This window comes from Eleutherodactylus coqui, chromosome 1 (genome assembly GCF_035609145.1).
Source record: "Eleutherodactylus coqui strain aEleCoq1 chromosome 1, aEleCoq1.hap1, whole genome shotgun sequence".
NCBI classification, from domain to species: domain Eukaryota; kingdom Metazoa; phylum Chordata; class Amphibia; order Anura; family Eleutherodactylidae; genus Eleutherodactylus; species Eleutherodactylus coqui.
In genome coordinates this window covers 160,109,740-160,136,783 of record NC_089837.1, presented here as the reverse complement: position 1 = coordinate 160,136,783, position 27,044 = coordinate 160,109,740, and the positions used below count along the sequence as shown (strand labels likewise).

At 42.5% G+C, this 27,044-nt stretch overlaps 1 protein-coding gene across 2 annotated transcripts in view; it reads left to right on the top strand.

Annotated features, from left to right (window-relative positions):
• The window catches only part of LOC136627389 (mucin-4-like), a 96,962-nt gene that overhangs the window by 31,301 nt on the left and 38,617 nt on the right, over positions 1 to 27,044 (top strand). For both annotated transcript variants that reach the window (XM_066602447.1, XM_066602439.1), the window contains exons 11-25: positions 1,688 to 1,763; positions 2,304 to 2,477; positions 2,643 to 2,744; positions 4,022 to 4,261; positions 5,819 to 5,953; positions 8,793 to 8,971; positions 9,073 to 9,232; positions 10,349 to 10,444; positions 12,133 to 12,249; positions 12,775 to 12,891; positions 14,903 to 15,079; positions 16,763 to 16,836; positions 17,331 to 17,395; positions 24,282 to 24,478; positions 26,343 to 26,499. In XM_066602447.1, coding sequence (XP_066458544.1) covers positions 1,688 to 1,763; positions 2,304 to 2,477; positions 2,643 to 2,744; positions 4,022 to 4,261; positions 5,819 to 5,953; positions 8,793 to 8,971; positions 9,073 to 9,232; positions 10,349 to 10,444; positions 12,133 to 12,249; positions 12,775 to 12,891; positions 14,903 to 15,079; positions 16,763 to 16,836; positions 17,331 to 17,395; positions 24,282 to 24,478; positions 26,343 to 26,499 — 2,066 coding nt within the window. The remainder of the gene's footprint in view (positions 1 to 1,687; positions 1,764 to 2,303; positions 2,478 to 2,642; positions 2,745 to 4,021; positions 4,262 to 5,818; positions 5,954 to 8,792; positions 8,972 to 9,072; positions 9,233 to 10,348; positions 10,445 to 12,132; positions 12,250 to 12,774; positions 12,892 to 14,902; positions 15,080 to 16,762; positions 16,837 to 17,330; positions 17,396 to 24,281; positions 24,479 to 26,342; positions 26,500 to 27,044) is intronic.

Here is a 27,044-nt window from a genome sequence, read left to right as displayed (position 1 = left end):
CGTGGCAGACGCACTTCTAAATAGACATGAGGGTGGTGTGGCATGAGGGCAGCTGAAGGCTGCGCAGGGACAGTTTGGTGTGCGCTGTGGGGGGGAGGGGGTGCGGTTGGGCAGCATGTAACACAGGAGAAGTGGCAGTGGAGTGTCATGCAGGCGGTGATTGTGCTTTGTTGGAGGTAGTGTGGTGCTTAGCAAAGGTATGCCATGCTAATGAGGGCTTTTCAGAAGTAAAAGTTGTTGGGGGGGGGGGCCCACTCTTGCCGCTATTGTGGCTTAATAGTGGGACCTGTGAACTTGAGATGCAGCCCAACATGTAGCCCCTCGCCTGCCCTATCCGTCACTGTGTCATTCCCATCACTTTCCTGAATTGCCCAGATTTTCACACATGAAAACCTTAGCGAGCATCGGCGAAATACAAAAATGTTCTGGTCGCCCATTGACTTCAATGGGGTTCGTTGTTCGAAACGAACCCTCGAGCATCACGGGAAGTTCGTTCCGAATAACGAACACCCGAACATTTTGGTGTTCGCTCATCTCTAATAATAAACAGAGTTATACTCACCTGTTCCATGACTGCACTGCCCCCAACTGCTCCAGTCCTCATTGACCTCTGTATACTTTTGAGTAGCATGGTTATGTTCTGTTTGGGCTCGTGATTACTGCAGCCAATCACTGGCCTCAGCAGTACCAACATTAAGGCCAGTGATTGGCGAGAGCATTGCCAGGCTACCTGGAAGTATATGGAGGCCAAGAGGGACCAGAAAGGTTGGGGATCAAAGTGATGCAGGTAATGCAGGTATGGAATAGGTGAGTATAGCTAATTTTATTACTTTACACCTGTATCAGTATATAGGACAAAAGTAAGCACTACCAGATTATCCCTTTAATGACAATGCTCCCATTAATACACATGTTCACCATTCCCAATATTTTCATTTTATTTATCAATCTTTTGTGTGGTTTGTGTGTACAATTATGAAATTATTTATAAAATTCTAGATACACAACAACTGTCTCCTTACCCTGTTACCTAGTTTACAACTTACCTTCCCATAGATGGTAATTAAGAATGAGCGAGTATACTCGCTAAGGCACTACTCGTTCGAGTAATGTGCCTTAGACGAGTATCTCCCTGCTCATCCTTAAAGATTTGGGGGCCGCCGCGGAGTAGGGAGCTGCGGGGGAGAGCGGGGAGGAACGGAGGGGAGATCTCTCTCTTCCTCTCTCCCCCCCGCTCTCCCCTGCTCCCCGCCGCGACTCACCAGTCAGCCGCAGCGGTCCCCGAATCTTTATGGACGAGCAGGGAGATACTCGTCTAAGGCACATTACTCGAACGAGTAGTGCCTTAGCGAGTATACTCGCTCATCCTTACTGGTAATCCGATTGACATGAAATGAACAGTCTTTCTTCAATACTTTTACCTGGAGCAAACATTGTTTGCTGCCCTAGCCTTGTATATAAACACCATGGCTTGTTACCCCACTTCCAGCATCTGGGACACATGCCCAACCAGTGCCACCTCTTGCTACGTGGGCTGCCTAAGAGGATGAAGAGTGATTGCTTTAATCTGGATGTGCTAAATACATTTGCATAATTATTATGTTGTTCATATTTGAAAAAACGACTTATAAACTCAAATGTGCCTCAGAATTTATAGTCACACTGCATATGCTTTCTGTTCTTTCAGGTGGAGTGGTATTTAAGCAAAGGTGTTATAAATACTTACATTAATGGTCATGCAGTCAATTTCAGTTACTCAGCAGGTAATCACATAGAAATGTATAGTAGTTTACTATAAAGTACAATACTTATTGTATAAGGCCCTTTTACACAGAAAGATAATCTTTCAAACGACTGAAAAATTGAAAGATTTAGCAATTTATTTGCATAAAGTGTTAATGGCCATAACACTTTATCATCTTCATTTAAATGTAAAAGGGCCTCCAGGAGTTGTTTGCAGAGCCCAGAGTGTGTTTAAACACACGCCCAGCTGTGTAAACAGCTGCCTACACGTTCTTTTATTCTCCTTGAGGCTGCTAGCAGATTGCATTGTTCTCCTTGCAGGTAGTATAAGCATGCCACGGGGAGAACATCCTGCAGTCTTTTGAAAGATGAGTGAAATGCATTCAAATGGAATGTATTTGCTCAGTGTTTCAGCAGCTGAATGATGGATTTTAAGTTTAACTATATTCCATCGTGCAAACGAAAAGTGCACCATACCTGCATTTTCATGTAACGGTTGTCGATAATCGTTGCCTGTAAAAGGGCCTTTACTTATTAATCATTATTGTTCCCAAATATAGATATAAATGCCAAGATTAATAACAGCAACCCTGGTGTCTTCCTACTAAATGATGGCTCCATCACGGCAACCTTTGAAGGACTTTTATCTGTATCTGTGTCAGCTTACGCTAAAATACTGAATGCAATAGTCATCCTTCCTAGCCAGTTCTTAAACAAAACCATGGGCTTGCTTGGTGAGTATATTTACTACTGTTCTAAAATTATTCTACTGAAATAAAACTAATATTTCTAATTGCAATGAATTACATTCTATAAATGTAGTCTAATTAAAAGTACTGTTGTTGATAATGGGTGTCATTGCCATAAATGTAACAATTTAATGCAATGTCTTCTTACAGGTGTATGGAACTGGTATATGAGTGATGATCTGATGAGGCCAGATGGTTCTTATATCTCCATCAAGAGTAGAGAAGAAGATATCTTTAATTATGGGAAGTCATGTAGGTGCTTAATAAAGTTAAAAAATATATATGTATATAGTCACATCTACAGTATAGTCAACATCTACAGTATAGTCAACTTTACCTCCTAAGCTACGTCAGTGATGACCATTTTGATTTAAAATCTAAGTTATACTTATACAAGTCTAATTTATTATAATGATTAATTTTAATAAAGAACAAAACAAATAAGGAACAAAAATTGGCTAGTGTAAATGCACAAAACAATCAAGCCTACATATAAAATCCATCATTATCTTTTTAAAGTTGTATTGAATAAATGTTCGTTTTCCTATATAAGTATGGCCATGATTGATGTTGCAAAAAATAGCGGCATACAGAGGAAAATTGTAGTAATGTAAATGTCGTCCAATTGTGGCAACAGTTTTTCAAAGCTAGGATTATTTGCCTGTGGTTGGAAGAATTGTAGTATGCTAATAGATCTGAGAGTTAACAATAAGTTTATTCCAAATAAGTATCATTTTCTATTTACTTATTCAACAAGAGAACCCTTGTCTTATTTCTTTCTATGCATTTCGAACTACTAACGACCACTTGTCTGTAGTATGTGAGTGAGTGCTTCTAATGCTCCACCCCTGGTAAGGTCATCGCTCCACCCCCTGGTGACGCTATTGAAGGTCCTACAACATATATAAAACATGGAGTCTGACTGACAAAAGAACAACACAGTTAGGGGTCTTGGAAGGGGAGGACAAAAATAACACACTGAGAATACAACCGCTGTTATTATCTCAGAAGACATAACTCAGCAGTCCTGACAGAAGACTGTGGGAGGAGCCAAGCTGTGTGTGTGATGGGTGGGGTGTAGTAGAGCTGTGTGTGTGCATGTACCATGTAGCAGAGCTGTGTGGTACATTGCGCCACCAGAAACACTGGTACTATAATTTCCTACACAACTCAGCAGTCCTGATAGAACACATTGACCTACCACCACCACCGAGATCCAGTGGGCTGAAGGACCTGTGGTGATGTCACTGCTGTGAGCGGAGCTGTGTTTGTCTTTTGTGGTAATCAAGCTACTGTGAGTGTGATGTGCCACCAGAAACACTACTACTATAATGTCCTAATAATTACTAGTATTACTATATATACAACTAGTCAACAAATAAAAAATCCTTTCAAGTAATCATAAGTGAAAGACATTATTTTCATTGAAGCTATTACTATATAATGTGATTTCTATTCTGCTATTTGCTTGTTGGTATATTTTATAGAGTATTTCATCTGTAGTTGTTGCTTTTTCTAATACATAACAGGGGAAGTCACTCAGGATTCTCTATTCACTATAAACCAATCAAGACCAATACCAAGTAATTTTACTCCTGTATTTTTCAATGAATTAATATCAACCAATATGGGAAAGTACTTAGATGTATCATCCGCGTGTGCTAACAACAAAGAATGCATCTATGATGCCCTCAGTTCTGGAAGTGAGACAATTGGACTACAAGCCCTGAAAATGTTCACTGACTTTCAAAGCCTGAACATCACACTCAGTAAGTGATCCAATATGAAATTGTGTATGTGTTCTTTATGTAATGTAACCTTCTAAACACTAGTTATGCAGTCATTAAAAATATATGAATTTCATATATGCCAAGAACACATTTCATCGGATCCATTTCATTATGTCTTGATGAAGGACCCTTTGAGGTCTGAAAGCTCGCTATTACATCATGTATTTTTGTTAGCCATTAGAAGGTATCATATCTACAAGATTACTTGGTTTCTCTTACTGAGAACAATCACACCAAGAAAACAATAGTTAATGGGGCATTGTCTGTAGGGTCATATATTGGTTGGAAGCCCTTAAAGAAGAATAGCTAGATCCTAGTTTGCAATAATTTAGTTTTTAAGTCTTGTTAGTGATTTTGACAACTATATCAATTAAATTATGTTTAATTTTTAAAACATTGCAAACGTTAAAAAACATTTACTCTGCCAACTTATCAGTGTTAATGCCCACCAGCAGCTACCTTTTGAAATCAGACAGGCAAAACATAAGCTAACAGCATTTTCTCTAAGCAGCACCACTCCTGACCAGAAACTGTGCATTGAACTACAACAGTTGAATACATCTGATGTACAGGACCTGCTGAACTGTGCAGGAAAAACCTCTCAAGAATCTTCTGTGCTTTACACAATATTACAGTCTCTTTTCTCTAGTGATTTGTGGGGTCTTAATGGTCACATTCCCATGCTTACTCGGTAATACCGTATGCTAGTGATACCGTGTTTCTCCAAAAAGAAGACACTGTCTTATATTAATTTTTGCCCCAAAAGAGGCACAGTGTCTTATTTTCAGGGGGTGTCTTAATACTCCCCTAGCAGGCGGCATCCGGGTCCCTCACGCTGGACTGTGGTGTTCCGGGAGTCTTCCGTGTAGTCCTCAGCGCTGAGAGAGCGTTTGCTTCCTGGTAACGGGGCTTAAATACCCCACCTCCAGCAAGAGATTGCTGTGATTGGTTAAGGAACATCACCTCAGCCAATCAAAGCCAGCACTCGATGAACCAATTACAGCCATTCAATGATTTAATTCACTGAATGACTGTGATTGATTCATCGAGCGCCGGCTCTGATTGGCTGAGTCATGGCACTTGTGATCCAATCACAGCAATCTCTTGCTGGAGGCGGCATATTCCAGCCTCGTTACCAGGAAGAAAATACTCTCTCAGCACCGAGGACTACACGGAAGACTGCCGGAGCACCACAGCCCAGCGTAAGGGACCTGAACGCTGCCTGCTAGGTGAGTATTGTCTTTTGTTTTTTTTTATGTAGTGTTTGGGTAGGGTTTATTATCGGGGTAGGTCCTTTTTTCCAGGAAACACGTTAGCACATTTGCCATGGCTTCTTTACAGCTCTACGGAGATGTTTTACAGCACATGTAATGGAATATTAGGTTAAGGATAGTGTATAAATACCCCAAACTATCTTTTATAAAAGTAATATCATTATATATGTGATTGAAGATGCATGCATTTATGATTCTGCTGCCTGGAATTAAAAAAAACAGACTTATAGCAGTGTATTTTATCTTTTGCCTTCTATTTCAGATTTGATGCCACCTAAGATTATAGGAGCCAGCAATATTCGGGCCTTTTTGATGGAGAGTGTGCAGAAGCTGTATAAAGCCCATGGAGCAGGAACTACATTTACTGCATATACATCTATACATCTCAATGTTACAGGTCATTATATTAACCTATTCATTGGATACTTTCCTAAACACATTGACATGTCGGTGGCTGTAGAGAAAAGTATGTCTACAATACAGAGTCACAAAACACGTATTGTCCAATATTGCCACACTAACCTTTTTATAAACTTGTCAATAATCATTTATTTTGTCATGATCATAAATATAACTGGATCAGTTCAAACGGCTGCTATTAGGGTGATTACTTACATTTATCCTAATATAGGTAAGACGATAAATTTAGTTTTTTATTGCACAGCAATAGGGCGAGTTTTTCATATCTTTAACAGGAGTTTTAGATTTAAACTTTTTGTTTCATACACAGTACCTGCAAGTAAAGATTTCTTCCTTTTTGATAAGTATTATACAGTTTAGATCAAGGCATGGTTCATACTAACCTACCTTTCTTGAGAAGAATAGATTTGTCAGTAACCAGACTTCATGTGCCTTTATTTAATGGGCGAAGCACCAGTAAAACCCATACTTCTAATCCCATTGCCTTATATGAAAAACCTTTTGCTAACAAAGAACAAGGTTCTCCGACACCCTTTGGTCTTTTATAAAATCCAAAGTTTATTAGTTGCATTAAAAGCATTATGCAGGGACATGTTAAGCAAAAAAAATGCTTTATTTGATCTCCTAGCTATGGTGCTTACTCATGGCATTGTATGATCTCCTTGTAAAATGGTTTTAAAACACATGACCAACTCAGGTGTGTTCACATCTAATTTGCATATTTAAACTTTAAAATTTCAGAACAATATCCGTGGACATGCTATCACTTAAAAGGGACATGTGTTTTAAAATACCAAAAGGTACTGGTCGAAAAATTAATAAAAGTACAAGTCAGCAGCCCACCATCAGGGTTGTTGGCTTTATTTCATTTTATATCTTTTTTCTTTTGCTTTTTATCTCAACATAGCGGCAATCTCTGAGCGTTAGACTGCAGCAATTATCATTTGTTGTCATAGAGCAGAGGATTATCCAAGAATTAGAAATTTTGCTAGTCTCCTATATATAGACATTGAACATGAGATAGAGGGAGTAGATATGTGACTGCCTGAATAGGACAGAACAAAACTTGCTGTTATGAGAAGGGAGGGCCTATTCAAAGAAAATCATGAGTGCAGTTTTTTAGTCCTCTCTGTGTTGGAGTAAACTGCATGTTTAGCTAGAGGAAATATTATATTTTTCCCCGTGGTTAATCCAGCTAAAGCAAAGACATAGATAATTTATAAGTTTGTGTATAGCTTTTTGGAGCATTGATCTAGCTGGTTATCATAAGTAAGTGTCATGAAATGACATGCTTAGTACTCGATTGAGGAGAGAACGTACATATGAGGGCTATCTTGGCTCCTGAAGAGCTTGCCTCAAGCGAAACGCATTGGGATAGATAATATTGCCTTTAAATTCTTAAGGCGATACCAGAGACCAGTGGAGTCACTTTACTCCCATTAGTTTCATCTAAGGACAATGTCCATCAGCTGATCTCTGGATATTGACACCTAAAAGATTGGTTATACATCTCTCTTGACACTTAGTCTAAGTGACATTTCAATACTAGTTGATTGATGACAATCTCTGTTGACACCAGGAGTTATGTCTCTCAACTAGAATGATACAATGATCACTTACCCCATTGAATGACTGGTTAATGGGGTTTATTAGGAACCCATAATAGGTCCTTTCTACTCTTTGTGGGATATATCCACTTTTTTGAGTGGTTGTCCTTGTAGTAATAGATTGTTTGCAATCCAGTACCTATTTCCGCTTAAGTGTTTGTTTCATTGTACCCTTTATTTGGTTTTAAAACAAGATGATAATAATAAAAGCTATATTTTAGATAGTGTAGTCAGTGAAAAAGGGTTACAATGTTTGAGACTATCTCTCAAAGGAGCGTGCATGGCCATTTGAGTCTCCTCACTCACCGTCTAGGTGCTTTCCCTAAGGAGAAAATATAGCATTTCTGACCCCTGTCCCAGGCCTCTCACTAGCAAAGCCAGACTCCTACTTTACACTGATGAAGGGCAAGTACCCTGAAACAGCTGTCTGTACATGGAGCCTGGCTTTGCTTTTAATTCCGGATCATTGTAACAAGGCTTCTATAAAAAGTCTGACTTGGGCTTGAAGGAATGCTGCCTTTCAATAGGTGGCACAGTAAAGGTTTTATTCAATCTCCCTTATTTGCATATTACCCAGAGGAGCGTGCATGGCCATTTGAGTCTCCTCACTCACCGTCTAGGTGCTCTCCCTAAGGAGAAAAGATAGCGTTTCCAACACATCTGAGTTGGTCATATGTTTTTAAACCATGTCAAGGTGAGATGCCACCATGTCATGAATAACAATCACAGTCAGGAGGTCCAATACACATAGGAATTTTGTTTCCTACTAATTAAAGACCTATGAGTGCCGGAGACCCTTGTTTGCCATTCCAGCGCTGAGGTGGCATAATTTTCTCCCCTGTACCATGGAGCAATTGTCCTGCTGGACTTATGATGAGCTGATCAAATCTTTCTTTTTCATTTCGCATGAACCTTAAAACTGCGTGTAATTAGTTTAGTTATGTTGTATTTGTCTATGATTGTAACTTACCCCAGATAACAATCAGAGCACATTTTAATAATTAGCATTTCAGAAATCCAGGTAATTCTAAAGGGTTCATTTACTTTTTTCTTGCAGCTGCACTTATTTAACAATACAAGGCTCCATAAAATATTAGGTATAACATGACTTATTATACATGCAGTCCTATGGATAATGTTGTAATAATGTTGTCTCTCATTATGAGATAACCTCATCATTTAATAGATCTACATTTTGGAATTATTTAGAGACTGGACTTGTGACCTGGGCCCCTTCTAGCACCCACGACTTTACTTTCCAGTTAGAAGCTATTGATTCATATAATGTATCCAGTTTCTTCTTCATAAAGTTCATTGTGTGCAGCTGTCGGGTCAGTAGTGAGTGTGACTACAAGCAGATCACACGAATTAACAGCAGTTCTCTCTATGTAAGTTAAATATCATTTCTAGCTGTATTAGCATACATTGATTGGATAATATCATATGCAAACATTGTTAACTGTATGGTGATTATTTTCATGCAAATTAGGTGGCAAATTGCAATTGTATAGATAATTATACGGGGATCTTCTGCCAACAACACATAAACCCTTGTACTCAAGGTTGCTACAACAATGTAAGCTGTGACCCCTTAAAGGGCTGTGGACCATGCCCTGCAGGGCTTTCTGGAGATGGACTTCACTGTTCAGGTAAGGATCATTAAATAGCCGACAATGAAATAGGTCTCAAACGTTCTTTTCTCTTCACACTTTACCACATACATTCTAATGGTAAATAAGAAATGCATCTTTTTATGAATTTGTAAATTACATTTTTGAAGCAGATGTTAAATTTTAACTAATATCTTAAAATGGGAAAATATTTATGAGTCACTAATAAAAGACTATCTGTCCCCAAAGTCTGAGCTTCATAAAGTTCAGTCTGTCATTTTGTAAGAATTGTATTCTGTATTCTCAAAGGCATCTTTCCAGCATGTATTTGTAGTCTAGAAGAGAAGTAAATGTTTGTCTAAGGTCTTTTTCACACGGACATATTTGGGTGTGCAATATGCAGAAAATAGAACCCAATGACGTCAATGAGTTAATTCTCATTAATGATTTTTTTTGCACGCATTTTGTTTGCTAGAAAGCGCCCCATAGTAGTCTATGGCCAAATGCTCACGGACGAATAATCGCTGCAGGATTTGCGGTCAGACACCCACCGCAAATCCTGCAGCAATAGCCATCCATAGACATGCTATGTTAACAGCTTCTCCCTTGCCCATGAGCAGAAATCAACAGCGATTTTCCACTTGCGGGGGAGAATCGCAGCATGTTCTATTTATCGCGGAAAATCGTGTGGACGGTTCCATTGCAGTCAATAGAAGCTGTCCATCCCACGGTACTTCACGGGAAATCGCGTTAACGCCCAGCACTGGCGTGGATCCGGAGAGGGGATTATGGGGTCTGTGGGGGGCGCCGAGTCAGATTCCGCTGTGAGATTTTGCAGGCGGAATCTGACCTGGCCGTGGGCATGAGGCCTATAGGAGCTGTGCAAATGCACAAAACACTGTGCAATCCCATGAAACAGAGAACACGTGTGGACCTAATTACACTAAATAGCCTTTTAAATCCAGGCGGGGGTGTGTTGTGCATGCACAAAACAGTACAGTACAATGCGCCGATATGCGGGCAAATCAACCTCGTTCACTGCACAAATATGTTGCGCGTATTTGTGCATACACTCTTCTGCAGTCACCCTAAGTGCGTCATTAATGGAATTAGTTTAGTTTTATTGAATTTATATCAGTCCTATTTTTCTTGCAGATTTCGATGAATGTTCTCAGACCCCATGTTCTCCCAACGCTGTGTGTACAAATACTTTGAAGGGATATAACTGCACTTGCAAGCAGGGATTTACGGGTAAAATATATGACAATGATTATGGTGCATAGTATACGGTGTACATCATTTGTATATACTCCACAAGTGTCTACACACAGTCCACTATCAACAGTAGATGAAAGCTAACCATCTTATTAGGCTCTGTGCATATCCGCATCGTAGGCTCCATACGGGGGCTCCGTGCAGACCCATCCAAAAATACCACATCAAATAACAGGGTGTTGCTAGGACAGATCCGGCTTTCTGTTTTTTTGTTCCTATGATAGAACAGAAGAATGGAAAGCATTAAGCAAATGTGAACATGGCTTTATTTGGTTGCGCCAACATCTGAACTAAAAACTATTGTCAAAGGCATTCCTGACATATAAAAAAGCCTAGTATAGGCTACATACAGGAGGAAATACCAAACTGTAGCAAATTCACCTTTCGAATCCTTTACTGTTCCCATGCTGATGGTTCCGTGTCCATTGTGGTTGTCTGTTTCTAAACTGATGTCACTGATTGGCTGTCGCAGTCACATGCTGAGTACAATATTGTATAACCGTTACAGCCAGGTAAGCATAGACTGGTGCGAGTCCACAAAACTGTCAAAATAAGTTTCATCATGCTACTCTGCCTGCTAAAGAAAGAACTTGTGTGAAAGATACAAGCACATTTATTGCATGCAAGAAATCCTGTAGAGCAGTTCTGTCTCAATAAATTGACAAGAACAGGAGCTGCGGGGGAATTCAAAGGTGGACTTGTCACAATTTGTCATTTTTACCATATACTGTTTATACTGAAGTTTTTCAAAGTGAAGGAGAACTCCTTTAACAACACTTTATCATCAGCATTCACCTTTAGGACTATTTATCTCATAATATTCAGAATCTGCAGTAAAGCCATTAAGTGGTAAATAATGAAAAGGACTTTTTGTAACTTTATATCAGCTCTTGCATTTCATGCTGCCTTCCATAGTTCTGTGGCTCATTAGATAAATATTATATCTGTTGTTTGTTCACGTGATGGCAAAATGGATAAAATGCTCTGCTGCCTGCATGTTATACTTGAAAAGTATGGAAAATATTTGGCACATGCTTAAAGGGAACTTGTCAGGCTGAAAATACAGTCCTATCTGGTGGCAGGCAGCATGTTATAGCGCAGGAAGAATTGAGTCATTCTAAGCTCAGGAGTCCAGTGAGCGGTCCTATCAGTGATTGACAGCTATGTCTGTATGTACACTCATACAGGGAAGGCTGTGAATCACTGATAGGACCATCCAGAACCCAGAATGAGCAGGGGTTTAGGTCAATACATGATTAATAAATGATAAATGACAAGTTTCTACTGAATCTCTCTGAAAACAATGAATCAATCTGCTCAGCTCTTCCTGCCCCTATAAGATACTGTCTGTATATCAGACTGCATTTCAACATGACAGGTTCCTTTCAGAATGCACAAAGACTATATTTTCAGCATTTTCCCTAAGAAAAAAAAAAACTTTTCACAGTTTCTAAATGTGGCGCTTTTTACCCCAACTATACCACCTTCACAAAAATTTTGCTCCAGACAGAACCAGAATTGTTAAAAATGCCATTTATACTGTATATTTGCTACAAGTCTCAATTTTCTATTCAAACCTCTTACTATTTGTTCTAATATATATCATATTCTACATATGGCAATAATTACTCATCCCGCTAATGACTGTATTTCATGTGTATTAGGTAACGGCACACACTGCGAAGATCGGAATAAATGTCTGACTAATCCATGTTCTCCCAACGCTACATGTACAAACACCAAAAGTGGCTATTTATGTTCATGCAATAAAGGATTCTTAGGTAATTAATTCTAGTGTATGAATTAGCATTTAAGAGTTACAACTCTTAAAATATGTGACAGTAAAAAATGCACAAAATTATGGAATCTACACTTCAGAAATTGATAGGTTTAAAGATCAAATCTAAAGGCAAGCTATATTTAATGCTGATTATTCATACATATGTTAATTATGAATTAAGACTATTAGAATATAAGAGCTGCAGACTATGCTGGAGGAATTATGTTGAACTGACATTAGATGGCGCTGTCATAGCTGCTGATACTTCCTATCATCCTCCTGGTTTGATGCCCATGTATGACCACTGTGGATAAGGCATAACTTACAGACATGGGACAACCCCTTTAACAAAACATCATTTATGTCTAGTTTACCTGCTATGAGTATGAAATAGTTTTCCAAAACTGGCAGAAGTAATGTTACACTGGCTGTACAGTACTTATATGATATGATATATAAAGTTGCAGCAATGTAGAACAGTATTGTCTAAATGCATCATTTCACTATGCAATTGATATTGTTCTAGGTGATGGACTGCACTGTGATGATGTTAATGAGTGTTTAAACAACCCATGTTCTTCCAATGCATACTGCTCCAATACATTAGGCAGCTTCGTGTGTTCATGTAATGCTGGCTATACAGGTGAGAGGACTCTTAGAATACATATAATCATGCTATGTATGTCAACAAGTAATTGTTAAAGTAAATACTTGACATTGTTATTTTTAGTATTTGTTAAGAATTGTATGTAAAATTTAATATATGGTAATTGTTTTTGCTGCCCCTTAAGGCCCTTTTACACACAAAGATGATCGCTCAAAAGATGGCTTCTCAGCGATCATTTTGTATAAACTACTACTTGGTACTAATGGCTATTAGTACCAATTACTATTGTGTGAGCCACCGGGAGCTGTATTCAGAGAATAGACCACCTGCTGTTCTCTGAATAAATTACCTTTGTTCTGGCACAGGGCTGACAGCTGAGACAATGTTATCAGCGCTCCCCGTGCAGAACACAGCATGCGGTCCATCTTATCAGCTCTTCTGCTGGATGGTGGATTTTTTATGCCGAACTGGGCATATTTACAGCCAACGATTATCACTCAAAAGATGGCTTTTGAGCGAATTTTGGCCTTTACCCTAGTTGAATTACATGGACGTATTTACTTTTGAAAGTGTTCTACATTTATATACTTAATTATATATTAGTAAAAAAATGTAATCTAAAAATAATTAAAAAATCTCATATTGTTAGAAATAAGTATTTTTAGAAACAGGGGCATTGCTATGGTTTTAAAAGCTTACAGGCAGGTAAAACAAGATATCTATAAGATACATTTTATAACACAGCAGACTTAGATACAGTGACTCAGTCTACTACTTCCACTTTCCCTTTTCTTCTCTATCCAGGCCCAGACAGCCATGAAGACTGCTGTCAGCCACAACTTGTCTGCAGGGATGGGATCTAGCAGGTTCTCCCTGGTTCTTTCTAACCAGTTGTAATATTTACAGTTGATTCACAGAACCAGGGAGAAGTATCGTCCCTGAGTCAGTTGTTCTTAGTTATCATTGCTACTTACAGAGCAGCTTCTCTGCTAACTCTGTAGTCTGTGTTCTGCCCCTCCTTAATCCCCTCTGTATGATGCTGCCAGCACCCTCTATTCAGTGAGAAGTCATCTTCCAGACCCCCTATGCTGTCTCCTCCTCCTCAGTGTCAAACTAGCCAACTGAACTATCATCTGGTTGGTCCATGATCAAAAATCAGTTTGACGGCTTCGAAAGGGTGACTGGAGTTTGGAACTCCATTTCCCAGGAGCCAATAGGTGAGGTGTACTGCCTCTGCAACTATTTAAGCTGCTCCTGGGGACGGGGCTGCCATATGCAGATTTGCGCCAAAGCCTCTATAGTCCATGGGGTCCATCAGGCGCTGTGTGTTTCAGTTTTAGGGTAGATCCAGCATTCTGTTTTCTAGCTCCCATAAAGGAACAAAAAAACAGAAGGTTGAATACTTATGTGAACAGAATCTAACTTGATGTTTCTAAATTCCTGTGTAGGAATTTTACCTGGATTCCCCACCTAATAAGCGGTTGTGGCATTTTTTATATTCTGTAGGATTTATAAGTAATAAAAATATACAGAGTGATAACCCAGTATGCCATTATTGTAAAATGATCCATTACAATGCCTTCAAATTGAATTGTTGCTCTAATACTAAAGGGGTATTCCCATCTGGACTCCCTATTTCCTGTTCTTTGTTGAATCCAGGCTGCCTGAGGTGGCTGACCTTTACAGAAAAAGCCACCCTGTCTTTTCTGTGCTGTTTATGTAACTCCCATAGAAGTCAATGAAGATTCTGAGAAAAGCAAAGCCTGCTAAGTATTGCTAAGGATTCACTTGTTGTCTAACCATGTCTGCTGGAATTTGGTCTAAGCATCTACCACTTTTCAGCAAATAATATTATGTACCATTAGAGGAAATACTTGTGTAGCATTTTCTACAAATTATATGGATTATGGTGTGAGCAATTTTCGAAATGCAAAAATATAATCCTTTAACTTTAAGGATCTTCCAAAATGTTTTAGCAACGTTTTGCTCCTGCCGCACACAATTATTGCAGATACATGGTTGTATGTTCTATTTGTTTGATCTGCAGGAAATGGCTATAAATGCACAATTTCATGTGGCCCTTGTGATCCTGATTACTGTGGAAATGGACAGCCCTGCAGAAGAGATGGCAGCACATGTGCACAGAAGTGTAGCTGCCATCCAATGTTTTCTGATGATCGATGCTTAGAAGCTGGTAACACTTACATTCCAGAAGCTGCAGAGAGTAAGTTGTCGACTATTGCTTCCCAGCTGTAGTACAGTGAAAGGAAGCATATGTAGATACTTTACTGCGGTAAAGTATTTCAGAGGCGTATTGTCCATAGACTCTACAGTAAGAAGTCCGGGTAGGATGGTACAGGTCATGGGCTGGTCAGGTCAGTCAGGGCTGGCGTGAGTACTTGGGCAGATTCTTGGACCCACTACACTCCAGTGGACTCACTGCAACTGAATTCACTGCTTCTGTGCCTTCACAGAGGGGTGATAATCACTCACTGAATGGAGGTGGAGCTGGCCGCCCGCCTCCATTCAGAGTAAACAGGTAGTCAATCATAGATGAATGATTGCCTGCTTACACGAGCTGATTATTATCGGCAGGTTTGGTGTGCATAAAATGAAGGAAGTGTGATTGTTCTCAGTGAGTGCAAAACAGTCTCAAATTTCTGTGTGCGAAAATTTGTATTTTAATCAAGAGGTGTGTCCGATCTGCATTTGTATATTATACATGTGCCCCATCCAAACCAGTTATTTAGGCCTGAGGAAGTATCAATAGAAGACCGGAAAGCTTGCTGTAGCATCATGTATTTTTGTTAGCCATTAAAAGGTATCATATCTACAAAAATACTTGGTTTCTCTCACTGAGAACAATCACACTTTACTCTACTGGCTAACACCGTACCAAACCCTTTTTTCCATTTTAAAATGAAGGATGAACAATAAGTGAACCTGTATATTTTATGAACATGGAGCAATAAAGGCTGATTTTTTATTGAACACACCGCTGATGCTGCCACTTTCTGTGAATATTTAACTACTGAGGGTACTGAAGGTCCATGGTCCCCATTGTGGCTTGGCATGCTGTGATACCTCTGCTGATTCCTTGCATCTGAAGTGGGTGCTGCCGGATTTCCTTTGCTTTGGACTGAGAAGTTTACATCTTGACTGCCTGGCACTTTAGGCAAGAGGATGTAAAGTTACATCTTGTGCATGGCATGGACCGCATGACACGTTGCTGCAGGAAAATAAACACAAGCTGACGTGATCTTTCATCTCTTTTATCTTATTACATTTCCTGCTGTTTGCTTCATTTGTGGACTTCCAGGATAGCCCCTTTACAAAGCGCTATGGCGTTTATATTTATTAACCTTCTGATAGGCTATAAGATTTTTATATTACATTTACTTTGTGAGTGAATTATTGTTATTCACAGTAGAACTATGATCAGCATGAATGAATAACTCATTTGTACAGCAGTAGGGATTTATAGCAACTATGTGAACCTCACTAGCCCTAATGTAAACTATGAAGGTAGCCAACAGTGACAGCAGAATCCATTTACTTATATTTAATGGTTATGTTACTGTGCACATAGAGAAACCTATCAATCAGCTTTTGGAGGGGGGTGGAGGGCGAGAAAGTATATAAATATGCATCCACTTCATTGGACTTATAAGATTTGCAAGACCACTAAACTGATTGGCACAAGTGATAGACTGCTGAAATCAGTGTGTCTGTCACTATATCTTGCTGCTCGCAGTGTACGGGACCTGACAAGTTTCTTTTAACTTTATGCTTGTTGATAATTTGTATCTGTGGGAAAAAATTCCATCACGATGGGGAGAGTTTGTTTTTTCCTTATAGAAAAAGTATTTTCTTATCAGTATTGTAACCTGTGCTCTCATTATGTCAGATACACCTCAACGAACTTTACACCTAAGAATGAGTTCAAGAGTAAATCTAACAGCCGAAGAAGCTAACCACACAGTAAGTATGGTGCATATCCACTAGATTACAGGTGTCAATGTACAATACAGACGTATGTGTGATATAGCTTGAAAATACAGACCTAGAAGGTGACAGGGTGTCAAAAGGCTTACGGTAACTATGGCGGTGTTATATGAATGCAGCAATGCTTATTTTTAGGAGTTGATAGGGAGTCAATCTCTACAATGTAGTGCAGAGTAAGGCCTTATTCACACGATTGGGATCCAATGCTCCAGATTGTCGTGATTTTTGAGCGTTTTTTCAACGTGACTAAAAAGCTGCGTATATACGGTCGTGAAAATAAGGCCTCAAACGGGCTCATACTATATCTGTAGCAGTATTGTTTCCAACATACTATTTGTCCTGCTATTATTAGCATTCTTAGTTCTAGTGTTGGAAGAAATAGTACTAATAGCAGTAGTAACATAATAATCCACTGGATGCATGACTACAGTTTACCAACTTCCTTCTGTGTTTTGTATTTTGGACTGTAGGTTGCAGAGTTTATGAGACGGCTGCCAGTGAACAGATTTGTGAATATCAGTCATTTTAGAATATAGTAAGTACAACTTGTCCAGGTTTTAAGACACGTTCAATTTTTGCTTTATTTAAAATATTTGGCAAAATGTTCATGCATGAATACAAGGTAAATTATTATCTGGCACACACTGATGTCAGCTGTGGAAATGAGTGAGGTGTAATATTTTATGTGCAGCATAAAGAATGACATAACAGAAATATACAGGCAGTATATTATTTGTGCAGAGTCTGATGGAAACTATTCCTCTGCTGGGAATAAGAAACACATGGAAGCTGATACACTACGTATACACTGCAATCTCCAATCAAACCTCCATCAACAATATAATGTAATCTCCTAAATTCCCTATAGTTGAGCTCCTTGTAGATTGCAAAAAATGATGTCTGAGACAGCCATCTAGTCCTCATTCCAGATCTGCCCTGTTGATACTCTATTGATGACATTGGGGATTATGGTTATGAAATAGCAATTGTGTCAGTCCCTCCCTCTGTTATTTCCATTCACACAAATTGAGTGTCGTAAAAGCTACCTGTTTTCTGCTGATAGGCAGCTTAACACTAGAAGCACTGTGGGAGTCATTTATGACTTCTTCAGCAGTTACACATGCAGTTACAACTCCGTGTGGACCGACAGCATGGGTGGGTGCCAGGAAGCCACCGGCGGTACATAAATATATCCCATTGCAGTGCCCAGCACAGCTGATGTAACGTCAGCTTTAATGCAGGTGGGCAAAAAATTAATTGGATTACACTGTAGGCGATGGCCCAACCAATGGTGTACCAACAGTACTAATGTACCTCAGAAAAATTGCCCATGCCCAACCAAGAGGGCAGGTGAAACCCATTAATCGCTTCGGTTAATGTGGCTTAATTTGTAACTAGGCCTGGAGGCAGCCCAGTTAAAATAAAAATTGGTTCAGGTGCAAGTTTTAATGCTTTAATGAGCATTGAAACGTATAAAAACGTATAAAACGGCCTAAGAAAAATTGCCCGTTCGGCGTGATTACGTCAGGTTTCAGGAGGAGGAGCAGGAGGAGGAGGATGAATAGAATACACAGATTGATGAAGCTAAAAGGTCCCCGTTTTTGATGGTGATAGAGAACGATGCTTCCATCCGCGGGTGCAGCCTACGTATTGCTTAGGTATCGCTGCTGTCCGCTGTTGGAGAAGAGAAGTCTGGGGAAATCCAGGCTTTGTTCATCTTGATGAGTGTAAGCCTGTCGGCACTGTCGGTTGACAGGCGGGTACGCTTATCCGTGATGATTCCCCCAGCCACACTAAACACCCTCTCTGACAAGATGCTAGCCGCAGGACAAGCAAGCACCTCCAGGGCATACAGCGCGAGTTCAGGCCACGTGTCCAGCTTCGACACCCAGTAGTTGTAGGGGGCAGAGGCGTCACCGAGGACGGTCGTGCGATCGGCTACGTACTCCCTCACCATCCTTTTACAGTGCTCCCGCCGACTCAGCCTTGACTGGGGAGTGGTGACACAGTCTTGCTGGGGAGCCATAAAGCTGGCAAAGGCCTTGGAGAGTGTTCCCCTGCCTGCGCTGTACATGCTGCCTGATCTCTGCGCCTCCCCTGCTACCTGGCCCTCGGAACTGCGCCTTCGGCCACTAGCGCTGTCGGATGGGAATGTTACCATCAGTTTGTCCGCCAGGGTCTTGTGGTATAGCATCACTCTCGAACCCCTTTCCTCTTCGGGTATGAGAGTGGAAAGGTTCTCCTTATACCGTGGGTCGAGCAGTGTGTACACCCAGTAATCCGTAGTGGCCAGAATGCGTGTAACGCGAGGGTCACGAGAAAGGCATCCTAACATGAAGTCAGCCATGTGTGCCAGGGTACCTCTACGCAACACATGGCTGTCCTCACTAGGAAGATTACTTTCAGGATCCTCCTCCTCCTCCTCCTCAGGCCATACACGCTGAAAGGATGACAGGCAAGCAGCATGGGTACACTCAGCAGTGGGCCAAGCTGTCTCTTCCCCCTCCTCCTCCTCAACGCGCTGAGATATAGACAGGAGGGTGCTCTGACTATCCAGCGACATACTGTCTTCCCCCGCCTCCGTTTCCGAGCGCAAAGCGTCTGCCTTTATGCTTTGCAGGGAACTTCTCAAGAGGCATAGCAGAGGAATGGTGACGCTAATGATTGCAGCATCCCCGCTCACCATCTGGGTAGACTCCTCAAAGTTTCCAAGGACCTGGCAGATGTCTGCCAACCAGGCCCACTCTTCTGTAAAGAATTGAGGAGGCTGACTCCCACTGCGCCGCCCATGTTGGAGTTGGTATTCCACTATAGCTCTACGCTGCTCATAGAGTCTGGCCAACATGTGGAGCGTAGAGTTCCACCGTGTGGGCACGTCGCACAGCAGTCGGTGCACTGGCAGATTAAACCGATGTTGCAGGATTCGCAGGGTGGCAGCGTCCGTGTGGGACTTGCGGAAATGTGCGCTGACCCGGCGCACCTTTCCGAGCAGGTCTGACAAGTGTGGGTAGCTTTTCAGAAAGTGCTGAACCACCAAATTAAAGACATGGGCCAGGCATGGCACGTGCGTGAGGCTGCCGAGCTGCAGAGCCGCCACCAGGTTACGGCCGTTGTCACACACGACCATGCCCGGTTGGAGGCTCAGCGGCGAAAGCCAGCGGTCGGTCTGCTCTGTCAGACCCTGCAGCAGTTCGTGGGCCGTGTGCCTCTTCTCTCCTAAGCTGAGTAGTTTCAGCACGGCCTGCTGACGCTTGCCCACCGCTGTGCTGCCACGCCGCGCGACACCGACTGCTGGCGACGTGCTGCTGCTGACACATCTTGATTGCGAGACAGAGGTTGCGTTGGAGGAGGAGGAGGAGGGTGGTTTAGTGGAGGAAGCATACACCGCCACAGATACCAGCACCGAGCTGGGGCCCGCAATTCTGGGGGTGGGTAGGACGTGAGCGGTCCCAGGCTTTGACTCGGTCCCAGCCTCCACTAAATTCACCCAATGTGCCGTCAGGGAGATATAGTGGCCCTGCCCGCCTGTGCTTGTCCACGTGTCCGTTGTTAAGTGGACCTTGGCAGTAACCGCGTTGGTGAGGGCGCGTACAATGTTGCGGGAGACGTGGTCGTGCAGAGCTGGGACACATCGGGAAAAGTAGTGGCGACTGGGAACCGAGTAGCGCGGGGCCGCCGCCATCATGTTTTTGAAAGCCTCCGTTTCCACAAGCCTATACGGCAGCATCTCCAGGCTGATCAATTTGGCTATGTGCACGTTTAACGCTTGAGCGTGCGGGTGCGTGGCGGCGTACTTGCGCTTGCGCTCAAACAGTTGCGCTAGCGATGTCTGGACGCTGCGCTGAGAGACATTGCTGGATGGGGCCGAGGACAGCGGAGGTGAGGGTGTGGGTGCAGGCCAGGAGACGGTAGTGCCTGTGTCCTGAAAGGGGGGTTGGATCTCAGTGGCAGATTGGGGCACAGGGGGAGAGGCAGTGGTGCAAACCGGAGGCGGTGAACGGCGTTCGTCCCACCTTGTGGGGTGCTTGGCCATCATATGCCTGCACATGCTGGTGGTGGTGAGGCTGGTGGTGGTGGCTCCCCGGCTGATCTTGGCGCGACAAAGGTTGCACACCACTGTTCGTTGGTCGTCTTCACTCTCAGTGAAAAACTGCCAGACCTTTGAGCACCTCGGCCTCTGCAGGGTGGCATGGCGCGAGGGGGCGCTTTGGGAAACAGTTGGTGGATTATTCGGTCTGGCCCTGCCTCTACCCCTGGCCACCGCACTGCCTCTTCCAACATGCCCTGCTGCTGCACTTGCCTCCCCCTCTGAAGACCTGTCCTCAGTAGGCTTAGCAAACCAGGTGGGGTCAGTCACCTCATCGTCCTGCTGCTCTTCCTCCGAATCCTCAGTGCACTCCTCCTTCGGATTTACTGCAATTACTACTATCTGAGTGATAGACAATTGTGTCTCATCGTCATTGTCCTCCTTACCCACTGAAAGCTCTTCAGACAGTTGCCGGAAGTCCCCAGCCTCATCCCCCAGACACCGGGAACTTTCCAAAGGTTGGGCATCGGTCACGACAAACTCCTCCAGTGGGAGAGGATTCGGAACCATTGCTGCCCGAGAACAGTTCCTGGGAGTCTGCCTGCTCCTCAGAATGTGTCATTGTAATGGAGTGAGGAGGCTGGGAGGAAGGAGGAGCAGCAGCCAGAGAATTCAGAGTTGCAGCAGTGGACGTCGCAGAACTCTGGGTGGTCGATAGATTGCTGGATGCACTTTCTGCCATCCACGACAGGACCTGCTCACACTGCTCATTTTCTAATAAAGGTCTACCGCGTGGACCCATTAATTGTGCGATGAATGTGGGGACGCCAGAAACGTGCCTCTCTCCTAATCCCGCAGCAGTCGGCTGCGATACACCTGGATCAAGAGCTCGGCCTGTGCCCACACCCTGACTTGGGCCTCCGTGTCCTCGCCTGCGTCCACGTCCTCTAGGCCTACCCCTACCCCTCAGCATGCTGTATTACCAGTAGTGCAGAAACAGAACGCTGTAATTAAATGTGCCGCTTATTGGCCTGTGGTTGGAGGCTGACTTCGCTTACGGAACGCACAGCAGAGCCAGGAAAGAATTTTGCGCAAGCCTGCTGTAACACTTAGCTGGCTGCGTATGTATTAGGACAACTACCCCCAGGAGAGACGCAGTACACTCAGGACGGTCACAGGCAGGCCAAATAGATTTTTTTTCCCAAATTTTTTTGGAAAAGCCCACTGCCTATATAGAATGGATATGTCTTCTGTCCCTGCCTCACCACTACTGGCCCTGGACTATGTAAAATTACTGCAGACTGTTTCACTCTGGACAGGAATACAGCGGTGATGTGACGGGCAACGCAGAGCCAGGAAAGAATTTTGCGCAAGCCTGCTGTAACACTTAGCTGGCTGTGTATGAATTAGGACAACTACCCCCAGCAGGGACGCAGTACACTCAGGACGGTCACAGGCAGGCCAAATAGATTTTTTTTCCCAAAATTTTTTGGAAAAGCCCACTGCCTATATAGACTGTATATGTCTTCTGTCCCTGCCTCACCACCACTACTGGCCCTGGACTATGTAAAATTACTGCAGACTGTTTCACTCTGGACAGGATGACAGCGGTGATGTAAGAGGCAACGCAGAGCCAGGAAAGAATTTTGCGCAAGCCTGCTGTAACACTTAGCTGCGTATGAATTAGGACAACTACCCCCAGCAGAGACGCAGTACACTGAGGACGGTCACAGGCAGCCCAAATAGATTTTTTTTCCAAAATTCTTTTGGAAAAGCCCACTGCCTATATAGACTGTATATGTCTTCTGTCCCTGCATCACCACTACTGGCCCTGGAGTATGTAAAATTACTGCAGACTGTTTCACTCTGGACAGGAATACAGCGGTGATGTGACAGGCAACGCAGAGCCAGGAATGAATTTTGCGCAAGCCTACTGTAACACTTAGCTGGCTGCGTATGAATTAGGACAACTACCCCCCAGCAGAGACGCAGTACACTGAGGATGGTCACAGGCAGCCCAAATAGATTTTTTTTCCCAAATTTTTTTGGAAAAGCCCACTGTCTATATAGACTGTATATGTCTTCTGTCCCTGCCTCACCACTACTGGCCCTGGACTATGTAAAATTACTGCAGGACGCAATGCTCTGGACGCAATGCTCTGCACGGCTGATATACAAAAAAAAAGATGTGCAACACTGCAAAAAGCAGCCTCAACAGATGTGGCCCTAAGAAGGACCGTTGGGGTTCTTGAAGCCTAAAATAACTCCTAACACTCTCCCTATAGCAACTCCAGCAAGACAGCACTTTCCCTGAACAATGTCAGAATGCATCTGTGGGAGGGGCCGATTTATATACTCGGGTGACACCTGATCTCGCCAGCCACTCACTGCAGGGGGGTGGTATAGGGCTTGAACGTCGCAGGAGGAAGTTGTAATGCCTTCCCTGTCTTTCTATTGGCCAGAAAAGCGCGCTAACGTCTCAGAGATGAAAGTGAAAGTAACTCGAACATCGCGTGGTGCTCGTTTCGAATAACGAGCATCTCGAACACGCTAATGCTCGAACGAGTATCATGCTCGGACGAGTACGTTCGCTCATCTCTAATTATGATTTAAGGCTGTACAGCTCCGATGTTGGAAGACGTCTGTTGGGGTTCTCTTACTGTATATTGCCTCTCTGCTGTCGAAGCCTATCCAATGTGTCACCTCATGCACTACTGGCTTTAGCCAGCATATTGCGCCGTTGTATAATGGCAGAAAAAGAGTAAGCCCCCTAGGAAAACCAGGATACAAATTGGATTTGAAAGGGTTAAAGGGTTTGTCCCACCAAAAATATTCTTTATATCCCTAGATATTCCAGGCCTAAAGTTAGAATAGCGCCACCTGCTCTTTTTATTGAAGAGACTTTCTTTGTCTGGTCCATCTCATTAAATGATCCAAGGTGATCACACCTACTGTTTTGCTTCTCTGCAGTAATGCTGTCTCACTCTCTCATCCCTCGCTCAACATCAATTGACATCAGAGAAGATGCTGCAACTTTAGAAGCAGCTGCTCAGCACACCAGATATCCCCCACATTCAAAATGGAGCAGAAAGAGAGGCAAGACTGAGCATGTGTGTCCACAACAATTACTGAGGTGGACAGAGAATGGAAACAGCGGGTGGCGCTATTCTAACTTTAATTCTGGAATATCTGTGGAAAGAAACATTATTTTAAGAAGTGCAAATACAAATGATGTTTCCAATTATGGACTAGATTTACCTATGAACAATATCTTCAAGGGACAACCCCTTTAAGTCTGATACATATATCATAAATGCATGTGTATTTGATTGCCTATAATGTCACACATTATATAGTTTTTAGCATACAATGAATATCTATTTGTTTTCTGCAGCCCATATGTGAACTCCATATATCACATCAGCTTAACCTCTACATTTACCTACAATGGAAACATCTCCATCATAACATTCCTGAATGAACAGCTGATAAGTGCTATCCGACATCTGATCTACAGTGGCAGCCCAAACGTGCTCAGAAAAGCAGGGATTGGCAACATTACATTTGAGCGAGTCAGAGATGGACAATATTGTGAGTTAATTTTTTTTATTGTTAAGTCTGATGTAGCTTCACATGTTATAGGATATGTAACAGCCCCCAATTTTACATGAAATTTCGAGTTATGGTATGTGGCAAAGGAACCATTGATGTAAGTTGTCCAGGAACTAATTAGCAAAAGGTGTTTCAAGTAAGGACATGAGATTGGAAATGTGGGGTTCTCAGATTTTATTCACTATTAAATAAAGGCACACAAAGCCTAAACAAATATGTAATGTTTGGCTCAGAATCAACGACATTTTAATTATATGATAGGTCTATAAAAGACCTCTTGTAACGGTAATAAAATCGAAGTAGATGAATTGTACACGCAATGCAGCTGTGCATATTGTCTCTCTTCCTACCGATCGGTATTACTTAAACAATGATGAGTACTCATTACAATTTGGACACCGGATGACATACTAAAGGGAGTTTTTCCCTAACATTACTGAAAAATATCTTCTTCTCAAGAAAGATTGTGAAGCGTGAACCATGCCTTGATGCAAACAACTTTCAGAAGATATGCTTTACTAAAGACCTTCAGCGAATGCATGATTAAAGGGGTTTTCGAGGGAATTACTATTGATGAGCTATCATCAGGATAGGTCATCAATAGTTAATTGGCCGAGTCCATCGCTCGAGACCCCGACCAGTCAGCTGAGCGGGTGCATACTGTCGGTGCCGCAAATACACAGAGGTCGGAGCGGAAGCCTCCATGCTGACCTCTGTGTAGTGGCCGGCACTTGTAACAGCAGGCATGGCTCTCATTCAAATCAATGGGATCCGTGTCTGCAGTTACAAGTGTCGGCCACCATACAGAGGTAGGTGCAGAGGCTTCCACTTCGACCTCTGTCTATTTGGAGCGGAAGTCTCCACGCCGACCTCCATGTAGTGGCTGGCAATTGTAACTGCAGGCACGGCTCTGATTGAAATCAATGGGAGCCGTGCCTGCAGTTACTAGTGTCGGCCACTACACAGAGGTCGGCAAGGAGGCTTCCGCGACTAAGGGCTCACTGGCTTTTTCTCCCTGTACTGTGAAGGTTTACTTAATATGCTAAATAAAAGACATAAGTGGTAATGAAGTCATAGCACAGGGATAGAAATCACATTGATGCAAGAAATATTATAATATACTATAAATATTAAACGCCCTGATGTAAAAATAGTGGGATAAAACCACATTGAATGTACAGTGCAAGGAGGATGAACACAGTAAAGTCACAGTACATGGATAATAAATACCGTGAGTTAAAAAATGGTTTAATGCATGTATGACCTCCCAGTATGGGAATAATGCAGTGCTGTTACAGAACAGGGATAATATGTACAATATCATAATCCAAGGAGAATGCATTCAGCAATGCCACAGTACAGTACATAAACACTGTTACTCTCTAACATGGAATAGTAAGGCCTCCTTCACACATGAAAGCGGCAATTTAGATTGCAGCGCCTTTCCGCGTTTTACTTTAGTTTTCGGTAGCAGCGATGCTGAGGCTGACTTCTAACACTTCTCATCATTGATGAGGAGCACTAAACGCCCAAAAATAGAACAGGCAGCACTCGAAAATCGCGGTGCTGAAAAGCAACGCTATCGAATGGCTGACTGAGGATGTGTGAGAGGCTCCATTGAAAACAATAGGAACCTCTGACAGCTGAAAAAAACATCTGTGTGAGGGAGGCCTTACCGTTGGGCACCTTCAGGCTGTAGGGCCCAGGAGTAACACCCCTATAGTTACACCCTCCTATGTATAGCTGTCTCATTGCCTTCTATTTCAATAGCAGTGATATGAAAAAAACAAGCGCACTGAATGTATTATTGGTAATTTTTATAACTTCTTCCTTCTCTCGGCAGACACGGTGGATCAGTTAGAACCGTATTTTACCTGCTCCTTATATGGTTACTTATTGTACACTCTTAACAAAGAATCCTTCACATGTGAATCTCAGTGTAAAACCACTTGTCAGAATAATGCAACCTGTGTCCATATGAAGGATGAAATTATCTGCAGGTGAGCTCAGAAATCAGTGGGTGATTTTTTTCCATTAGTGCCTATTGACTGGATTGTTCATTTCCTAGCTAATCTTAGCAATTCTGCAGAGCAGATGTCTGGTCAATGTGTGTGCTTACTACTGAAGAGATTTAACAAGAAATCCAATTAATTGTATTCAAAAATATTTTTAGTGTTGAGCATGAAGCTGTGGGTCATTTTCTCAAATGTCCATAATTTGTAAACTGTGGTGGAAAAAGTAGATGGGATTTTGCAGCGTCCGAGGAGCGGGCCACAGCCTAGGAGACAGCGGGGTAGAGTTTCGGCCTTGTCCCAGTGGTTCTATCTCCCACCTGGAGGGAAAGCGGTGACACGTTCACGGGCCGAGGGCAGGTTAATAAACACAGAAACCCAATAATGGATTACTTTAGTCTCTTATGTCATGCATGACGCCACCGTTTCTTCTGCCTTGGGGAAATTCCTGGATGGCGGAGTAAACTCACCCTTACGCGGCCTCCGTGGGGGAATTTATAGTTGTCAGCGTAAATCCACACACACATGGGGTT